At 53.3% G+C, this 21,082-nt stretch overlaps 1 protein-coding gene across 1 annotated transcript in view; it reads left to right on the top strand.

Moving 5' to 3' along the window:
* CMIP (c-Maf inducing protein) overlaps window positions 1–17,852 on the top strand; it is a 218,159-nt gene extending 200,307 nt beyond the window's left edge. Inside the window, exons 11-21 of the mRNA XM_006860139.1 lie at window positions 3,956–4,021; window positions 5,067–5,093; window positions 5,321–5,369; window positions 7,053–7,160; window positions 8,978–9,094; window positions 9,504–9,644; window positions 10,519–10,566; window positions 12,234–12,380; window positions 12,829–12,934; window positions 13,780–13,850; window positions 17,799–17,852. Coding sequence (XP_006860201.1) covers window positions 3,956–4,021; window positions 5,067–5,093; window positions 5,321–5,369; window positions 7,053–7,160; window positions 8,978–9,094; window positions 9,504–9,644; window positions 10,519–10,566; window positions 12,234–12,380; window positions 12,829–12,934; window positions 13,780–13,850; window positions 17,799–17,852 — 934 coding nt within the window. The remainder of the gene's footprint in view (window positions 1–3,955; window positions 4,022–5,066; window positions 5,094–5,320; window positions 5,370–7,052; window positions 7,161–8,977; window positions 9,095–9,503; window positions 9,645–10,518; window positions 10,567–12,233; window positions 12,381–12,828; window positions 12,935–13,779; window positions 13,851–17,798) is intronic.
* Window positions 17,853–21,082: the final 3,230 nt, after the last annotated feature.

The raw sequence follows: 21,082 nt of genomic DNA, 5'->3' as shown, positions 1-21,082 counted from the left end.
TGGGGGGTAGTGAGCACTCCTGCCGAGCTTGGGATAACAGCACAGGTGTGTGTCATCTGTCTGGGCTGGTATGTGGACAGCTGAGTAGATGGCTGTGGGCCTGTCTGGGTGTTTTGCATATGCGTGTGAACGTGTGCATGTTTGAATATGTGCACATGTGAGTGTCTGGGTACTTGTACTGAGTGTATGCACAGACAATTGGGGGTGCTTGATTGTTGAGTGTAAGTGTGCATGAGGGGTAGGGTGTGTGTGTGTGCGCACTGGTGTGAGTGTTGTGTGGTCTGTGCACACTCGTGTTGTGTGTGCTTGGGTGGTGTGTCTAGGGTGCAGGTATGAAGTTGTGTGTGAGTATGGGGGTCTGTGTGCTTGTGTGTGCTCACCACTGTGGTGTGCATGTCTCCATGTGGGAGTGCGTGGGTTTCTGTCAGGGAAGTATCTGCTTGAAGAACAACTTTTCTGGGTCCCCAGAAAAGTCCTGGGTAAGCACTGTTTGGGGGTGTGTGAAGGGCACACAGAGCTGTGGGTCCCAGCCTAGCGCAAACCTGGCTGGTGGGGAAGCTTGAGTTAAGACCCCGGGTCCACTGTGGGAGGTACTGCTTCTGAGCTGGGTGGTTTGCGCCTGTCTCTGCCCCTCTGTGGGCCCTGCGGCTTTGGAGTGGGGATACCCTTCATCCTGGGGGATCCCCAAGGGCCTTTCCAGCTCAACAAGCACCACTAACTCCTGGTACCTGGCTCAGTCTCGCATGCCTCAGCCTGAGCCCCCACTGGCCACTTGCTCCATAAACCCCATCCTTCAGACTCAAGCTCTATCTACCACTGGACACCTCGAGTCCGATCAGTGATGGTCCTGGGCATCTCAAAGGGATCAGGGGTCTGACGGTGGTCAGCAGCCATGAGTCGAGGCATCAGAGGCCACCAGTTAGGGGTGTGGACGGCTGCAGCCAACCTGGCTTCCGACTTCTTGGCCCTGACGGGGCTTCACAGAGTCGCTGTATTGTTGCTGCCCTCACTCGGCTGCCCCTGTGGGGGGGTATCGGTGAAGGTGAGCACGTGCACATGCATATGCTCGCTCCCACACACACATTCACACTGTTGAGTGGCTTCTAGTGGTCAGAAGGAGAACAGGCTGACCGTCCTCCACCAGCTGGAATGCACAGCCTTCACCCCGGCCCTTGCTTTGGCCCCACAGAGGGGAGGGTGGAGACACCCTGTCCTCAGTAGTGGCCTCTAGCAGAGGAGCAGTCGAAAAGCCAACCCTGCTTCTGTGTCCCCGGGGGACAGGCCAGCCATGGCCCTGAGGCCCTGGTCAGGAGCTCCTGACTCGGATCAAAGCAGGGACTGCCCCCCGCCCCTGTCACGCCCTGAGCAGCGGCTCTCAGACCTGTTGCTGTCTCGGGTGCGGATTCGGATTTCTCGTTGAGTACTAAGGGCTTGAGTTTCAGCATGCAGTAGGCACACTTTGTTTTTCTTCTTCACAAACACACTCATGAAGAAGGGTTCTGTTCTTCCTGGTCTGCTTCCAGACCTCCTGCCTGCCCTCATGGCCCCACTGCCAGGCCTTGGGTGGCTGTGGCTTCGCGTGGGCGGGGGACCAGGCTGTGGTGGGGGTGGGGGGGCAGGGGCTACCTCATGGCAGGAGTCAGGGAGGAGTTTCAGATGGGACCCAGGGAGGTCGGGTGGCTGGCAGGTTCCCTGCTCCAAGCAGCAGATTACCTCCACCCAGAGGTGTCCACAAAGCAGGGGCTATGCTTCCAGGTACCTCTGTGACCTTGGGGGGGCTCAGGCCTCCAGTTGGACTGTTGTTGACTCGGTGATAAATGGCTACCAGGATCTCTGGGGGATTATCGTGCCTCCAGCACATTGGAGCCTAACCACTCCAGCATCTCTGAAGGCTGCAGAGTGTGAGGCTCGGTAAAAGCAGGTGTACATTCAGCGAGTCCTCGGGTCAAGTTCCAGTGGTGCCACCTCTTAGCTGTGGGGGCAGCTCCCAGCTGGGCAGCAGGGCACACAGAGCTGCCCAGGGGCCTCAGAGCACCCATAGGAGGGGACTCTAGTACCCTCAGACACACCTGGCCACAAGAACTTAACGTGGTTTACGGTTGCAACCCTGTTGCCTCTGTGTTGATTTCCTGAGGGGTGAAAACAGTGGAGTCCCTGAGAACAAACCTAGAGGTTAGCAGTTCAGATCCACTCACAAGCCCCTTGGAGGAAAGGTCTGCTCTGTACACACGGGGTCACCAGGAGTTGGAATCCACTGGACAGAAGCCTGGTTTGTCTCCATTTTTAGAGATTCCTGAGAGTAGTCATACCGTTGAGTTTATACAGCTGAGGAGGGAGCCCCCGTCTGGGGGGAGGGGGACGGGGGCTGCACTGGGCTCCTCTCATCAGACACATCTGGCTGCTTGAGAGAGGCCTCGATGCGCTGGAATTCAGCTGCAGAAGCACTACCTTAAGGTTTCTAGGTAAAATGTAGATGGGCTTCTTAGTAGCCATTGAGTCAGTTCTGATTCCTGGTGACCCATGTGCGCAGGTCTGTGGAGCAGACCACCTCTAGGTTTGCTTTTCAGCACGTGCCTGAAGCCCGAGAGGGTGAGGGCTCTAGGTCGGTGGGACGGGGCTGGCTGTAAACGTGCACTATAGGTGTGTGGTTCATTCAGGAAGGGCCCACACTATGACAGAGAATGCATGGGTCTTGGCCTCAGAAGCCGCTGACATCACATCTTAGTTCTTCCAGTGAGAAACTCAAGGTGCATTACAAATCATCACTGAGCCTCAGTTTACCCACCTCTAAGATAGGGGTTCCTATCATTCCTGTCTCGTGGGATGCAGCATCCAGTCTGGTTTCCGGGTCTGAGGGCAGCCGGGGAAGAGCGTGGTTATGCATTCACACTTGAGGCAGGCCGTGTCTGCGCGCACACAGTGGTCCTGTTGCTGAAAGTCGTGTGCACGCTGCCTTTTGTACTGAACACGTGTGGCTGGACCTGGGCAGAGCCTGAAACCCCTCTTCTTGCTGCGGGGTGACTCTAACTGTGACGACATGGGGAGAGAGGGTGACAGGGAGTCCGAGGCTGGCCCCAGGGCAATGGGGAGTGAGTGCTATGGGCTCAGGGCGGCTTAGACATGAGCCACTTGGGGCTAGGCCAGTTGACGCCTGTTTCCCCATCTGTCCAGCGGGGCGGTCTTGTTCTCTCATGACTGCGAGGAATAAATGAGCTGAGGTGCTTGTAGAAAGCAGCTGCTGTTACGTCCTCATTATTATTACTAGTATTTATGGGATGGCTGGTATTACCATTTGTGTTAAATGTCTGGAAGCAAGACTAAACCCAAACCAAACCCACTTCCATAGAGTTAATCCTGACTCCCCGTCACCCTGTAGGACAGAGGAGAGCTGCCCCTGGGTTTCCGAGCCTGTAAATCTGTACAGGAACCGGCAGCCTCCTCTTTCTTCCGAGGAGAGGCCGGTGTGTTTGAACTGGAAAGTATTTGTGAGTTTGGAGACCCGCTGATCCACAGCGTTTTCTAGGCTGTCATCATTACGGACTCCAATTGTCAGCACGGTTTCTCCTTCAGGGCTGCTGCGTGCCTTTGACCTGCTGACCTTTCAGTTACCAAGACGCGCTCAAACCACTCTCTACCCGTCCTCCAGGGACCTTACTGGCCCCTAACTTTTGTGACTTGGCCTATAGTGACCACCCCTTTCTGGTCCCTCCCAGTGAGTGTGGACTTGCTGTTCTGGCCTGCCCTGCTGCTGGTTCACAGGGGGGTTTGAGTGCTGATGCCCCAGGCTCCATCGGACAGGAGTGTGTAGGACTCTGGTCAGGACCTGTGGCATATCGGGGTCACGCCAAAAATATCAAATGTCGTCCCCTCCCCAGGCCTTGTGGCAGTCGGGGTATTGTGGACCCTACCCTTCTCCTTGTCCATGCTAACCCTGACCGCCCGTCTCTCCATCTAGGTCAGACTACGATGACTGGAGACCATCACTGGCCAGCTTGCTCCAACCCATCCCATTCCCCAAGGAGTAAGTCCATGTTTGTTTCCGGAACATCCAACCTGTGAGAGTCACCTCCGTCTCTCACTGAAGCTGTGGAGGTGGGGGCCAGTGGCCTCCCGGGACTGTTGAGGGCATGGCGGGAGGCCCACAAGCCAGCAGCAGAGCTGAGGGTCTGTACTCAGCCAGGTCCTCCACGGGCCCTAGGGAGATGGCCGGAGTAACTTCCTGGGGCTGAGATAAGGACACAGGCAGTCTACATTCTGAGTCAGGTGGGGGTGGGGTGCCCACCTTTCCCCAGGCACAAAGCAACGAGAGGACCAGGGGATGGGCCTCACCACCCTCCCGCCAGCCTCACCCCAATGCTGAGTCTTTTGCAGGAAGGCAGTGGCAGGTTGTGCCCTCATCACCAGGCCTGAACGTGCCTCTGGGCCTCTGTTGTGATCGATGGAGGGGCTGGGCCTCCGGAGGCCGCGAGGTCCCTCTCAGGAGTCCATTAACAAGCCTGTGTTTGTGCAGTGTGGCTCTCTGGGGGGACATTATACTCAGTAATGGCCCCATTTGCTGGCCCGGTTGGTCCCAGGGGCCCCCCCAGACCTGAAACCGGAGAAATCTAACTCCTCAGACTGCTGCGTCTCCGCAGAGCGATGGCGTCACCGACCGCATTGCTGTCCCACAGGTCAGAGGCGCGTGGAGGCATGGTCCCAGGGGCCTCCTGATGTGCCCGGTGATTAGTGGTCTGCAGCTTAATTGTGGAACAATTAATGTGCACACCTGGGTCCCTGGTGCCCCTGCGTGGCCCACACCCCCTGTGTTAGCGCCACTCCCTTAGACGTGTGGACACCTGTGTATACCTGTGTACAGGTGTGCGCCCTGGCGGGGGCTGGGGCTCACTAAAGCCTGTTACCGTGACCCAGCACTTCAGCAGAGGGGCCTTTGTGTTCTGAGTGTTTTGAGTAGAGTCAAGTCTTGCCATTCCATTGTCGTCCTTGGAGTCACACATAAGACTAGACATCCCCACAGAGAGGTCTCTGAGTCAGGACCCAACTAACTGTCACCCTTTGTTTTGTCTCAGGGCGCTGGCACATGAGAAGTTCACCCAGTGAGTATCTAGACATTGCCTTCATTTGGGACCCATCCTGTGTCCTGGGGTCAGCCCTTCCCCCAACTCCTCCTCTGTCCCGCATGCAGCCCAGGAGTCCAGGTCCATCCAGGCATTTCCTGGAGTGGCCCGACCGGCCCCTGCCCCCCTGCCCTTGTCCTTTGTGGCCTGCCCCCTTCTCCCTACCGCAGCCAGGACTGAGCCCACTCCTGCCTCATGCCTTTCAGGGAACTGAAGTACGTGATCCAGAGGTTTGCAGAAGACCCACGGCAAGAGGTGGGCACAAGCATGGCCCTTGTGGCTCTGTCTGGGGATGGGGGGAGCATCACCATTTGCAAAGGCTCCTGACCTCATGCATCAGCCGGCCCCACCCTGAGTGTCCAGGCCTGCCCCTGGTGTCAGCGTGTTACTGTAAACTCAGCTGACCACTGGCCTTGATCCAGGGTGGCTTGGCCTGGGGTACCCAGCCAGCTTCATGACAGCTTTTGATCTTCCCTGGTCCCGCTGGTCTGTGGATCATCAGGAAGAGGGAGGGGGTCATCCATTCCTGGGACCAAGCCTGCTGTTTCCCTCTTGGTCAAAAGCTGGGATGTTGACCTAGAGCCCCTTCTTCCATCACCGTAAGGAGCTCTGGTAGCATAACAGTGAAGCATTCTGCTGCTAACAGTAAGGCTGATAGTTCAAACCCCTGACCACTCTGCAGGAGAAATATCTAGCAGTCTGGCTCCTGTGACTATGACAACCTAAAGTTCTCTGTTGGGCAGTTCTCCTCTGTCATACGGGGTCTCTGTGAGTCAGGATCAACTCGATACCCCTGATGAACAACACCACCACTCAACAATAGCAGAAGCAATGAGTGTTGCTTATCAGGTGTTGGCTACATACCTTTTCTCATGTAATCCTGACAAGACCCCTGGGAGCTGGCTTGTGTTTGTCCCTCTAAGGGCCGAGAACATCACAGTTGCATTTCATCCTGGGGTCACACAGCTGCACTGGGACAGGTCAGACCCTGGCCTTGTCCTGCAGGAGCTCAGGGCCCACTTAAGTCTGTGTATGTGGGACTACTTGCTCACCCCCCCAGGTGGGGACAGACCCGGACACACGGACACCATGTGGAGCAGGGAGGATAGCATGGGCAGAAGGGCAAGGCTTCCTAGAGGAGGTGATACTGAGCCGATCGTGCTCAGCTCCATGGATGGAGGGTGGGCTGCAAAGTGTGACCTTGGCCTGAGACACCAGTACTGGACAGGAAGGTGGGATGGCAGGTGGACAAGGAATTTGGACTCACACAGATGCCAACCCCCCACCGTGTGTCTAACCATTATGGGCTTCTGTGGCCTAGAGCCCAATGTTTCAAGCTTCAAGATCTGGGCACCTCATAGCTATGGTTCCTAAGGAATGTGTCCAGGAGCTGACACCCAGAGAGTCCAGTCCGGTGTCCTGGGTAGGCATGGGAACCTGCACTTCAAACAGGATCCCAAATGCTTCTGACTGGTGTCTGAGGGCACCCTGAAAAGCGTCTTTCTGGGAGGATGCTCCTCTAAAACGCTGTCCAGCTCCTCAGGCAGTGGGAGAAAGCACAGATGTAGGGGAGCAGTGACACCCCCCACTTCCTTAACCGCCCTGTGGGATGTGTGAAGACACAGGACTCCCCAAAAAAAGGAGGCTTTTATTTCAAACACGGACTTTGAAGATGAAAAAGGACAATGGTACCAGCTGCTTCCCAGAGCAGAGGCACAACCAGCTGGTGAAGACAGCCTTCCAAGGGTAGGACAACATCTGGGGTGCCCGGGGAGCTGCACGCCAGGAAAGGAGTCCCTCCTGTGGGCCTCCTGCATGGGCAGGCTGATTTCTAACTGCAGGGCTTACATGAGCCTTTCACGTGTCCACGTGTGGTTCCCGTATTAATGTTGATCTTGGGTCTTCGTGGCACTCAGTGATGGGCTCTCTGTCCGGCAGGTCCACTCGTGCCTGCTGAGCGTGCGGGCTGGCAAAGATGGCTGGTTCCAGCTCTACAGCCCCGGGGGCGTGGCCTGTGACGATGACGGGGAGCTGTTTGCCAGCATGGTAGGTGTGGTGGGACCCCGATGGGGGGTTGCTGGCAGATTCTGACCTTTCCTCACTTGACTCTGGAAATGGCTACCCTTGGCCGACGCGGACCCCATCCGGGGTTATGATGATGGCAGAGATTACAGCTGTCACACATTTTTGTCACATCCCAGCAGGAGTCTCCCAACAGCTCTGGGAGGTGCTGTCTGTATTGTACCCATTATACGGATGAGGCAGCCAAGTACCAAAGATTACAGTTAATCGTGGGGTGATGTTACATATGAGATAACTGAGCGCTTAGCATGCACCAGGGGTTCCAGACGCCCACTGACTCCTTACAGTGAGGCATCGGAGTCAAGACCATCACCCCTAACAGGACCTGAAACACTGGACCAGGACTGCATTTACACTGGCTTCCAGCACTTTCTACAGGCGAGACACTATTGAACAGAGTGCACTCTGTCTGTTAGTCCTCATGACACCCCTACCTGTTACAGACCCCTACCTGTTACAGACTGCTACCCGCTACCCTACCCGCTACAGACCCCTACATGTTACAGACCCCACCCGTTACAGACCCCTACCTGTTACAGACCCCCCTACCTGTTACAGACCCCCACCCATTACAGACCCCTACCTGTTACAGACTCCTACCCGTTACAGACCTTCTGTGTTGAAACAGGCCTTGGAGGGCTCAGTGACTGGCCTGGGGTCGTCCACTTCCGTCTGGAGCCCCACCGCTCACAATAGTCCGGTGCCAGTTGAACAGAGGAAAAGGCCCCTCCCCAGAGCAGAGCACTCCATCCAGGTGGCCGGTGACTTCGAAGGTCCCGCTCAGTGACCCCAGTCCTGCTTTCCAATCACCCGTTTTCCCAGGCTGACGTAGGGCTGAGACATTGGCTAAACCTGGGTCTAAAGCCCAACCCAGCAATCCTCTAGCTCAACAAGCTGGGGTCACATTACACCAGCTCCCTGGTCCCAGGCTCCAGGGTTGCCATAGCGACGATGCCGCAGTGGGTGTGGGACCAAGACCTGGGGTGCAGAGACTTTGCAGTGACGACATCAGGGCACAGTGACCACAACCCAGGACACTGCTCCAGGAGAGCCTGCGGAATGGGACTTATTTTTAGGTCCTCTTTCTTACGCGTGCCTTTGTCACCCTTCCTGCTGATGCGGAAGCTGCCTGTCCTCTGCCTGCCTGCGCCCTATCTCTCTCCTTCTCACTCTCTCTTTGACGTCACAGTCTTCACCATGGCAACACCTGGTGGGCCCCCTCACCCTAGTGTGGAGCTCAATATGAGAGCCATGCTGACTTGCTGGCAGCCACCCTGCCTGGGAGGTCTTGTTTTTATACCAGAGTTATTCAAGGCGGAGCAGACAAAAAAATACTTAGCTGGAGATGGCTTGTTTCCATGGCGACGCATGGTGCCAAAGAGGCCCCCTTGACAAGGATGCTAGTGGCCATTGCCGAAGGGCAGTGTGTGAAGTGGGGGAGACAAGGTGTAGGGTGCAAAGGCCTCCCCCACCCTGCAGGGAACCCGGGTGCAGGTGTGCCAGGGAGAGAGAGCCAGACTTCAGGCTGCCGAGCAGCCGCCCCAGGATGCAGCAACACTTGCCAGCTCTGGGATTTCTGGGGGTAGCTGATCGCCAAGTGCCGTCCAGAGCTCAGTGATGGTTTGGGAAGGGAAAAGTGCCTACCTCCTACAGCGTACGAGCCAAAGGCTGCCGTGCCACAGACTCGAGGTGCCACACACAGTGTGGTGAATGACTGCGTGTCCTCATCCCTTCAGGTGGTAATCCCCACCCCTCCTTTCACTTGGGTCTCCCCCCTGTAGGTGCGCATCCTCATGGGCTCCTGTTACAAGACCAAAAAGTTCCTGCTCTCCCTGGCGGAAAACAAGCTGGGACCCTGCATGCTCCTGGCACTGAGGGGAAACCAAACCATGGTGGAGGTAAGACTGCCGCACACCTCACTCTGTCCCCAGAGCATTCCCTGTAGTTTCTGGTGGCAGGAGCTGAACACAGTAGATAGGAGGCAGGCCAGGTCCTCCTCAGCATAGCAGGAGAAACGGGTCTCTGCCCACTCGTGTCTGTTTCAACTGTGTGAGCAAGAGGGGCTTGTCTCAGGGGCCACGGGGCACCTCTGTGTGCATTAGTGGCCATGTTTTTCTGATGGGAAGCTGGGGTAGGGTGTCTGTTCAATGTCGTACAGTCAGAAATGCAGAGACAGGAGAGGCGGGTTATGCAGCGTGCTTAGCTATAGAAACCCTCCCCGAAGCACCTGGGGGCTGCTGAGTGGGTTGAGCATGCTGCCCGTAGTCCCAGGCAGGCCCCTCAGCACCTCTCTGTGCTTCTCGGCAGATCCTGTGCCTGATGCTGGAATACAACATCATCGACAACAATGACACCCAACTGCAGATCATCTCGACCTTGGAGAGCACCGATGTGGGCAAGCGCATGTATGAGCAGCTTTGTGACCGGCAGCGGGAGCTGAAGGAGCTGGTGAGTCCGTGTCCCGCCTCTGCCAGCCGCCATCTCCCTCATAGAATGGTCGTCCCAGAAGGAAGAAGGAGCTGTCCTGAGTCTCTCAGCTTGTTTTGCCTCTGCGCGGTGCCTTGGCAGAAGTGGCCATCAGCACCTCTCCTCCATGCCCCCAGCCTTGACTTCCAACCATCAGCCTGAGGATTCTGGCCATGCGTGCACACACACACACACACGTGCCCAGTAGGAAAGGCTGCAGAACTCATTTCCCTGAGCCTTAGTAGTGCAGTGGGTTACGCACTGGGCTAGGAGCCACAAGGGTGGCAGTTCAAACACATCAGCCGCTCAAGGGAGAAAAATGAGTTTGTCTGCTCCGGTATAGATTTACAGCCTCAGAAAACCCTGTATTGGGTCGTGTGAGTCAGAATGGACTCCGCGGCAGTGGCTTTGGACTCCTGGAGAGGAGCCCTGGTATCACAGTGGTTTAGCATTTGGCTGCTGACCAAAAGGTCAGCAGTTCAAACCCAGCAGCCACTCCATGGAAGAAAAATATGACAGCCTGCGTCCATGAAGTTTTGCAGCCTTGGAAACCCTATAGGGGCAATTCTACTTTGTCCTGTAGAGTGTTGGTGAGTCACATTCCCTGATGGCTCGTGGGGATTCCCCCTAACCCCTGAGAAGACCATTCCCTCATCAGTAGGGGCAGGAAACCTCCATGACCCCATCCCACCACTCCCCTACACGTGCGTTTTGGAATTCCCTCCTGTCAGCCCCCTGCGCGTAAACCTCACCTAAGGGGCGACGTGAACATGGCACATCTACCACCCAGTAGCATTGATAGACGAGCGAGGTAGAACGCAGGATCGGCTGGTAATCAATGTGGTTTCTGTTGCAGCAAAGGAAAGGTGGGCCCACCAGGCTAACACTGCCCTCCAAGTCCACAGTGAGTGTTTTGGTTCTCTCTGGGGTCTGGGGGGAGGGTCCTCCTTGCTGGAGAAGGCAGAGTTGGGTCTGTGGCTACAACAGGGGAGGTGATAGGGTCTTGTGGGACTTCACAGGCCACCTTCTCCCGGAGAGAATCTGGCTGTGGGAAACCAAAGGTACTGTGGATATTCCCATGCCCCCAGTTCTTATTAATAATGGCAGTCAGTAGTAGGTAGCATACATGGAACACTTAACCTGCCAGAGACTACACCAAAGTCTTAGTTCACTTTATCCTCACAACAGCCCTATTGTGCAGTCTTTTCAGTTCCTTCTGTCCTGCAGCCCCCACTGAACTTGGCACATGGCTTCCATCTCATGGTCCAAGAAGGCTGCTGCAGCTCCAGCCATTTTGTCCACATTCCATCTAGAAAGGAGGAGGAAGAGGCAATGCAGGAACACATTCCTTCTCTTTACAGACTTTCCTATATGTTCCACTTGACACCTGTGCTTATTGCCCACTGTCCAGACTTGGCCCATGGCCACACTTTGTTGCAAGGGAGGCTGGGAGATTAGTCTTCATTCCAGACAGCCAGGTGGCAACTAAAAACCAAAGGGCTAATGAACCTCACTGCTAATATGGAAGGGAGAACAGCTATTGTCCATGCATGCATGCATGTACATCCCTTACATGCACAAGTACACACACACACTACATGCATGCCACATGTGAGTCAGAACGGACTCCATGGCAGTGGCTCGAGTCATGTGCACCTCAGTCCGCATAGATGTAAACACATGTGTGCTTACATGTCAACATGCATGCACACACGAAGACAGGTGTGCATGCAAATGTAAACACATACATAGGCACACAGATACACGCACATACGTTGTTGTTACGTGCCATAGAGTAGGTACCAACCCATAGCAATCCTGTGCACAACAGAACAAAACACTGCCCGATCCTGGGCCAGCCTCGCGGTCATTGCAATGCCTGAACCCATCACTGTCGCCACGGTGCCACTTCATCTCTCTGGGGGTCTTCCTCTTTTTCTCTGACCCTCCAGTTTACCAAATATGAGATTCTTCTCCAGGGACTGGTTGCTCCTGACAATATGTCTGAAGTATGAGAGATGAAGTTTGGTCATCTTAGCCTCCAAGGAGCACTCTGCCCACGGCACTTTCAGTATTCTCCTCCAACATCAGAACTCAAAAGCATCAATTCTTCTATGGTCTTCCTTATTCACTGTCCAGCTTTCCATTCATATGAGGTTATTGAAAATATCATGGCTTGAGTCATTTGCACCTCAGTCCTCAAGCTGACATCTTTGCTCTTCAACACTTTAAAAGAGGTCTTGGGCAGCAGATTTGCCTATACATACACATGCATGTGTGCTCACAACCATATGTGTACAGACATGCATACATACAGACACGTGCCTGCATGCACACACATATATGGGCACACACACCTGTAGGAGGGACACGGCTGCAGGACATCCCAGGTGTTGACTCACAGTTGAGTCATGGCAGTGAAGGGTCTTTACCACGGACAGGGAGAAGCCTCACTCTCTGACACCCTCGGCCCAGCTATACCTCGCTGTAGGTTGGCTGTCTATAGGAACAAGATGGGATGGTGGGAGGGCTGCCCTGGCCACCCTGAGAGCACCTGCCTGCCCCCCACAGGACGCTGACTTGGCTCGTTTGCTGAGCTCGGGCTCCTTCGGAAACCTGGAGAACCTGAGTTTGGCCTTCACCAACGTAACCAGTGCCTGTGCGGAGTACCTCATCAAGCTGCCGTCTCTCAAACAGCTGAACTTGTGGTCCACTCAGGTATGGACGGCCCTGACCCACCCTCCTCCACCTACCGCCCTATGTCCGGACCCTTGGTTTTCACCACCTGCATCCCCACTGCACCCCGAGCTTAGCGCCCTCTTCCCAGGCAGAGCAGGTAGAAGTCCATCCCAGAGCCCAGGTTGGGAGCCTGGGCCCACGGTCTAGTCTAGAGACACTGAGCAGAGCTGAAGTTTGGCCTGTCAGGGCAGAGCGGTTCTGTGAGCCATATGCACAAGGCTCGCCCCCAGCTGGTGGGCTCCAGGCTCCACCCTCACTTCACAGGAAGATTGAGCTCACCCAAGCCACTTGCCTTCTGAGGCTGTCCTGCTGTCCTGTCCAACAGTGTAGGGATGGCTCTGGCTGGTTCTGAGCCCTCTGCCCTGCTCCACCCCACCTCCCCTGCTCCTGGGGCTGGTGGCAGACTCAGTGGTTCTGTGTCCCCCAGTTTGGAGACGCCGGCCTACGGCTCCTGTCGGAACACCTCACCATGCTCCAGGTGCTGAACCTGTGCGAGACCCCTGTCACGGACGCTGGCCTGCTGGCCCTCAGCTGTGAGTACTGACGCCTTCATTCACCCACTCAGCAAGTGTGCCAAGGGCCACGTGAAGGCCTGGGAATGCAACGGGGTGTGGTGGGCTCCTACTGCCCTAGGGATGCTTCTATTCTAAGGAGAACACAGGGAAAGTGCTGTAGGAACTGGTGCTCTGGGCCCCTCCAGCTCATTGGCAGGAGCTAGTTAGAAATGGCCTGTCCCCAGAGTCGTTGAATCAGCCTTCATTGTAACCAGAGGCCTGGGAGACGGTTCACGTTCAGTGGGAGAAGCACTGTCCCATAGAAGGAAGCGCACAGCACACTTGGGGAACCTAGAAATGCCAACTCCTGCTCCCCCACACCCCCCAGCCCTCATCCACAGAACTAAGGTCTCAGGTGGTGTGGGCCTGGGAATCTGCATTTGACCAGCTGGCTCCGTCCCTGCCCCTGGTTTATTGGGGAAGAAGGAAAGTGATACTTGTCCTGGGGATGAAAGATAACTGTGTGGGAGCTGCTGAGGGGAGGGGTTCTAGACGGCATCCGTAAGTTCATCCTGGTCACTAGGGGCTTCCTGACGACTCGGCAGTGGGGCGGGGGCACTGTGGCCAGGTTAGCCGAGGGCAGAAGGTTTGAAGCTGCTTCTCCACAACGTGACCACGCAGGTTCCAGACTAGAAAGGAGACTTTCTGGTAGCTGCTACTGGAGGATCTTCCCGGGACAGTGAGGGCTGCGCTGCAGTGGGGCCCAGGCTGAGGGGTGGGAGGCTCTGCCGGCAGAGAGCACAGGCCCAGCCTTGAGCAGACTCTGCTGGGACCCTCGCGGGATCTCCCTGGTGTGATGACTGTGTCTGTCTGTCCATCTGCAGCCATGAAGAGTCTGTGCAGTTTGAACATGAACAGTACCAAACTCTCGGCTGACACCTACGAAGATCTGAAGGTTAGCCCTCCCTCCCCTTGGCCTGCAACAGGACAGTCTTCTCCCCCAGCTGACAGGAGCCAGCCAGGACGTAGGGAGGGCCTGAGTGATGTAGGATAAGCAGGAGACAGACCTAGAGAACTGATGCCCGGCCCACAGATGAGACGAGCCCGGGCAAACATGGCTTCCAAGTGAGGGAGAGGACAGGCCGGGGCTGGGTCGAATGGGTCAGGCAGCATTTGGAAGGCCTCTGCGGGTCATCTGAGTTCACAAGAAGCTTTAGGGACTGTAAGCAGGGCAGTGAGCGGCTTGTTCTGGCTGCTGGGTGAAGAATTGAGGAGCTGGGGGACAGGAGAGCTGTCTGGGACCATCGCAGTCATCCGAGTTAGGGCCTGAGCTGGTAAAGTAATACCCAGGGGACAGTCAGACACTCTGAAGGGTGGAGGCGGGCGCATGTTCGTAAGATGGTCCTGAGGAGGATGAAATGTCCAGGCCTTGAGCTACCTGCTACCACGTCATCTTTAGCTGTACCGGCTGCTCCGAGGCATGTGTATTGAAGAGGCACAGATGGTACTGTAAGCAGCCTGGCACCTCGTGACCTGGAGGCACTTTGAGGGGATCCCCCGGCAACCCTGGCTGAGGACCATCTCCAGCAGGGCTGGGACAGTCCCTTCCAGCCTTACCTCAAGCTCAGCCAACCTCCCGCCAGCTCAGGGCCTGTCTCACTGGTCGGGCGTGTGGCTTGCTGGCCTTGATTCAGATCGGGGTCCTGGCACAAACAGACAAGTGGTAAACTGAGACAGGCAGAGGGCTAAGTGTGGCTCTCAGCACCACTCACTGGGCCAGAGAGGCTGCAGTGGGGGAGGGTGTGTGTGTGAAGGGTCCTGGGGAAGCACACCGTAGGAGGGGTGGGGGGCAGGAAAGCTGCAGTCTTGCCAGACCATTGTGGACTGTAGGCTGGCACAGTGGGCATCCCGGAGGGACCTCCAGCCTATCTGAATCCAGATGTGCATGGTCCTGCTCAGCTTCAGATGGTCCCAAATCCCAGGGCTCACAAATGTTAAAGCCACCTAGACCTGGCAGGAAGGAGATAAGGGATCACTTGGCTTGACAATATCCTGTCACACCTTGGAGGGGACACTGGAGCAGAGCAGGGCAGTGGCCCCTCATGGTGCTTACCAGACAACCAAGGCTTCCCATTTCCTAGGAAAGTGTAAGCATCTAGGAGGCTCTGTGCAACCTCCTGGTTTGGGATGGTTATTTAACTTGTATTTTATTATGTTTTTGAAGAAAGTTTACCAGTTAGATTCCCACTTGACAGTTTGTATACAAGTTGTGTAGTGGCGTTAGTTGAATTTGTCACAGTGTGTCAACATTCTCTAATTGTGTTTTGTGTGTTCCGTTTCCAGTACTCTAGTTTCCCTACCCCCTTATCTTCTGATCTTCGCTTTTTGAGTAACTGTTGACCTTTATGTCTCATACTGATGGTTGTTAAGTAGCACCTCTCAATTTTGTGTGGCACTCTCATACTCAGCTCAGAGGCGTCTCGGGTGGACTCAGCCCCCCGTATAAAGAGTGTCTTAGGACCGAAGCATCAGGGAGCTCTCAGTTCTCTCCTGTTTCAGTTTGGCTTTTTTTTTTGAGTTCTCCTCAGTATTTTTCTCCCATTCTACCTAGGACCATGGATTGTAAGCCCGGTCAGGATATAGCTTAGGTACCACCTAGTTTTTCTGGTCTCAGGATAGATACGGCCTGTGGCTCCTAGAGACATACTTCTCGGAATCTGTTGGTTACCTTCTTACTGGTTTGCTCCTGGCTAGTGGAGACCCGACGAGTCTCTGATGGTTGCACACAAATATTTAAGACCCCAGACACTTCTCGCTTCCCTACGAGGGAGATCATGATTTTTGTGAACTATGCTATGCCAGTTGGCTGAACCCCTAGGAACTTGTCCATTTCATCTAGGTTTTCTAAATTTTTGAAGTAAAGGTTTTCAGTTCGTTCAAGTTGCCAGTTTAAATTCATGATTCTGGATCTTTCTTCTTTATCAATGTAGGCATGTATCACTGTGAATTTTCCTCAGAGCACTGCTTTTGCTGTATCCCAAAGGTTTTGATGGGTTATATTTTCATTTTCATTTGATTCTAGGAATTTTTTTATATTCAATTTTTTATTTCTTCTGTGATTCAGTAGTTTTTTAGTAGTGTGTTACTTAGTTTCTGTGTATGTATTTCCTGATTTTTCTTGTTGTTGATGTCTAATCGTACCAGTATAGTCACAGAAAGTGTTTTGTGTGATTGCAGTCTTTGTTCTAACCTGCTGAGAGTTGTTTTGTGTCCTAGCCCACGATCTGATCCTGACAGTGATTCGTGTGCACTGTAGATGAATGTGTATTGTGTTGGGATGTTCTATATAGATCCATTAGGTCAAAGTTGCTTCAGATCTTAACTTCTCAATGTTGTTCGTTGTTACTATTAAGTGCCGTCAAGTTGGTTCTGACTCATTGCAACCTTCCCTGTATAGGGTTACCAAGGAGCAACTATTGGGTATGAACCATCAACCTTGCAGTTAAGCAGTCCATTGCTTCCACCTTCTCTTCAGATGTTCTATGTGTCATAAAAAGTGCTGTGTTGAAGTCCCTTACTGTCACTGTGCAGTTGTTTATCTGTAGATAGCATTGGTATTGTGGATGTCGGTACATTGTTGTTAGCTGCATACATATTTGTAATTCTTTGTCTTGGTGGATTGTGACTCCCTTTCTTTTTACTATTTTGAATGCCCTTTCTCTCTTAAAATAGACTTTGATTTGAAATCAATTTTATATGATATTAGTGTGGCCACCTGCTCCTTTTTGCTTACTAGGTGCATGGCATATTTTTCTCCCTAACTCTGTATATTTAGTCTACTAGTGTCCAGGTGTCTAAGGTGTATCACTCATAGGCAGCAAAAGGATGGGTCTGATTTTTATCCATTTACCACTCGCTTCCTTTTGGATGGGTTGTTTAGACCATTCACATTAAGGTTATTATTGAAAATGAAGTGTCTGCCTCACTCGTTTTGCTGTTTTTGAGTGTTTCCAGTCTTTTTTGTTTGTTTGTTTTTTATTCTTATTTTTTCTGTGTTTGTTTGTGTTAGGCTGCTTTTTTATGATGTTGCTCAAATAGCCCAGTCAAATGTGACTGCCGGCTCCAACTCCAACCTCTCCTGGGCAGTGGGAAGCCACTGAGAGTTATTACACACAGGAGAGAAGCAGCGAGGAAGCGTGTGTGAGCATGTGTATACACACATGTGTAGGTGTGTTGAAAAGGCCTCGCTGGCCATGTACCAGGAGGTTAGGAAGGGAGGACATGAGAGGCCAGAGTCCCCTGAGGAGGCTCTAGACTGTGAAGCTTGTTAAGAAAAAGCGGGCTGTGGAGAGGATGGAGAAAGTGCATCTGAGACGGTGGCAGGGATGGAAAGCAGGGATGGCTGGCTGTAAATAGCAGGCGGGAAGGTGTCATCTAGAGAAGTTGAGTCCTCAGTGCTTGGCATTCACTGTGCCCTCTCCATCCTCCTGCCCCCTTCTCTGATGGAGCAGTAGCATAAATAGTAGTTCACATTGGGAACCGTCTTACACACATCCATGTGTTGGATACGGCGCTTTGGGCTGTCCGTGAGTCCGCTCATGTTGTGAGGCAGGACTGGACCAAGATTCTCTTCCCAGATGAGGAAACTGAGGCCCGAGAGGGGTGCCTCTCTGACCTGGGACTCCAGCCCTAAGCTCTCCACTGTAAAACCAGTGATCTGAGCCCATCTGACATGGTGGGGCAAGTGGTCCCAGCTGTGGCACCAGGTTTCCCAGAGCCTGAGTCCACCCCATCTCAGGTTTCTTCCAGAGCCCCTAGGAGCCCCAGCAAGCCGCGGGCAGGTGGGGAGGGGTTGTGGAAGGGTGGCCCAGTCCTGACGCTTGTGCCTTCTGCCCCTCCCCAGGCTAAGCTGCCCAATCTGAAGGAGGTGGATGTCCGCTACACAGAGGCCTGGTGAACTCCCCCGACTCTGGCGGACTCTGCAAGCTCTACGATACAATTTGACTACAACTTGACTTGACTTAATAGCTGTAGAGCAGCCATCTCTGGGGTTCCCCCTCAGCGGCCTGGCTGAGAGATAGATATCTGGGGGCAGAGGGAGGAGGGTGGGAGGGGTTCCAGAAGCACGCCCAGCCCCCGCCTAAATCTTTTAGCTTCTTAATTGGAAACCGTGACCTGATCTAAAGTGGACTTTGTAGCAACAAGAGGAATCTCAGTGGGGTGGGAGTGGGGGTGGGGGGCGGGGGGGGGGCCCGGGGTTTAGGGAGGGGAGACCCTTTGTGGATTTTCTTTGCCTTTGTGTTTAATGCCGTGTGGGAAAAGTCACCTCCCAGGCCAGTCACCGTGATCCCGACCTGCCCGGGGCCTTGAGCCGAATGCTTCTTTCCAGGCGGCTCCGGGCCGAGAACCTGCCCCCTTCATTGGGACAAGCAGACCCAGTCCTGTCATTGCACCTGTCCTGAGTCCTCACCATTGCTATGCAAAGTGATTTCTGTTGTACATAAGATTTAAATAATGCACCTATTTAAGAAATGTTGACAAATTGTGGGTCTGGGACCTGCCTCTTATTTATGAAGTCTCTGGCCCTCCCTCCCTCCTGCCCTCCCCTCCGCACCCCCCGACCCCACCCCCGGCGTGTAGTACTGTACAAACCAGCTGTTGGCTTAGTGGTAGTATTTTTGTTGTTTTGTTGTTTTTTTTTAATGGAAGCAACCAGACAAAAAAAGAAAAAAGGGAAAAAAAAAAACCCCAGACCTCCTTGGAAATTTGCTTTTTCATAATGGATTCTGTATGTTGAGCTTTCTTGTCAAGCTGCCCGTCCGTCTGTCCCTCTGCCCGCCCCTGAGCGTACCTCCGACTTTCTCACGGGATAGGGGTCAGGCTGGGGAAGAGGATGGTATGGGGGTCCCCCTGTCATAATGTCGTTCCTGTGAGACCCAGGCTCTCTCTCTTGGCCTCCTTTTACAGATTTGGGGGGTACTAAACTGTCCTCCCTGGTCCGCCCCCCTAGAAGAGCTGTCCCGTGGCCCTCACCCTGTGTCTGTCCGTGGCCCCCCCTCATGCATGTCGCCTCTTGCATGGTATCTTGGGAGAAGAGAGAAGCGTCATCCCTATCAGCCTGACCATCCACTCACCCCCTTCCCCAAATGTGACCACTGCGATGAAACAGCACCCCACTCCCATGACAAACCAATCTCTGTCCCTTTTTTAAAGCCTCGGCTCTTCTTACCGAGCCCTCTCTGTACAGAACAGCCCCTTTCTGGTTGATTTTGGGGCCCCCCTTCCCCAAGTCCTTTTTTTCTGTTGGTTTAGCACACATTCTTCCCTGTCCGGCACCCTCAGACCTAACCCACAGCCAACATAATTGTTTTATATCTATTTAATCCGACTCAATGGAAACCATGCTTTGGTTGTTTTATACTTTGCTAGGTAGACTTTATTACCCTCTACTAGACCCTCATTTTTTTAAAAAAGGAAAAAAAAAAAAGACGACATTGGGTTGCAGTCTTAATCCATTTTCTCTGTGCCAGGTTTTATTTTGTGTGTGTGAGTGTGTGTGTGAGTGTGTGTGTGGGTGTGTATTTTGTTCTGTGTTCTGTTTTCTGTCTGTTGTTTTCTGTTGTTTGGTTTTATTCCCCCCTCCCCACCCCCTCCATCCCCTACTTTACAGCACTCTGGTGCAGGAAGATGCAGAAACTAAACAAAAACAAACAAAAAAACAAGAAGAAACAAGACATGCCACCTTCCCCTTCGCACTGTTGCTTTTTCTGATGGTTAATACTACTGTCCCGTAGCTGTGTACAAAGAGATGTGAAATACTTTCAGGCAAAAATAAACTGTAAGTGACTCACTGGTGACTAGCCTTTCTGTGGGGGGTCCACAGGGTCCAGGGGGAGCGGCAGGTGGAGAGCAAGACCTGGGCCAAGATTTAGAAATACAAATCTTTTCTCTAACATTCTTTTTGATTTTTCATACTTGACTGAGGTAGAATTCTCATCACACAGAATTCACCATTTTAGATTGAACATTCCTTGCCATTCACAGTGTTGGACAACCTACCACTTCTGTCTAGATCCAAATTACGTTCTTCACCCCGCTAGAGGAGATCCCATCCCCATGAGCAGTTTCTCCCCACAGCCCCTGGCATACACCAGTCTGCTTTCTGTCTCTCTAGATTTACCTACTCGGGGCATTTCATAAAGTTGGATTGTACACTAATAGTCCTTTTGTGGGGTGCTGCGGAGTTACTGCTATATGTAGTGGGTAGAGACCAGAGCCCTAGATCAAAATGTCCATTGTGCCGAGGGTAAGACACTGTTCTTTGGAAATTGCTGTACACATGCAGGGTCCTGGTGTGGTACTGCAGGTTAATGCGCGGGACTGCAAGAGCAGTTTTAACTGCAAGGTTGACAGTTCAAGCTCACCAACTGCTCCTCAGAAACCCTATACAGGGTCACTATGAGTCGGATCCAACTCAACGGCACTTCACAACAAGAAGTCCTTTTGTATCTGCTGCCTTCAATGTAGCATGTTTTTGAAGTATATCCACATAGTAGCGTGGCTCCGAACATTGTTCCTTTATGGGTAAATGAAGTTTTGTTTTGTTCTGTCTTGGCTTTAACGGGTAAATCTATTTTCTCACAGTTTAGGGTACTACATGTCCAAATTCAGGGTGCCGGCTCTGGAGGAAGGCTTTCTCTTTCCATCAGCTCTGGAGGAGGACGGTCCTAGTCTAACTTCTGCTCCTTAGTTCTTTGGAACTCTCCGTGAGACTTGAAATCGCTCCCACCGAAGCTTGCTTGCTTGTTTCATCTCTTTGATATCTCAGGACAGATTGCTGATGTTTTCTTTTAAGTTTTTACTGTGAATTGAGTGATAGTTTACATGGGAGAACATCAGCTTTACACCATAGTTTCACGGCAATGATTACAATCCCCTCCATGCTTCATCATTCAACAGGGTTTGCTTCCATTCCCTCTGGTTTTGTTTTGTTTTTTTCAGGGGGAGGGGGAGGATGTACACAAAAATACTCAGGAATATATAATAAACAAAGGGCACGTTCTGCAAGGCTGCCTCCTGACCACCAGCACCCAGTCAGTGTCCTTCCATGAATCTAGAGTCCTCAGTTGCTCCCTCGCTCCATGTCCTCATGTCTGTCTCCATCTCTGATGTCACTGCTTCTCTGGA

This window comes from Chrysochloris asiatica, unplaced genomic scaffold (genome assembly GCF_000296735.1).
Source record: "Chrysochloris asiatica unplaced genomic scaffold, ChrAsi1.0 scaffold00037, whole genome shotgun sequence".
Taxonomy (NCBI): Eukaryota; Metazoa; Chordata; class Mammalia; order Afrosoricida; family Chrysochloridae; genus Chrysochloris; species Chrysochloris asiatica.
Note: the sequence above shows the minus strand (reverse complement) of the source record. Positions and strands in the feature narration are given on the sequence as shown.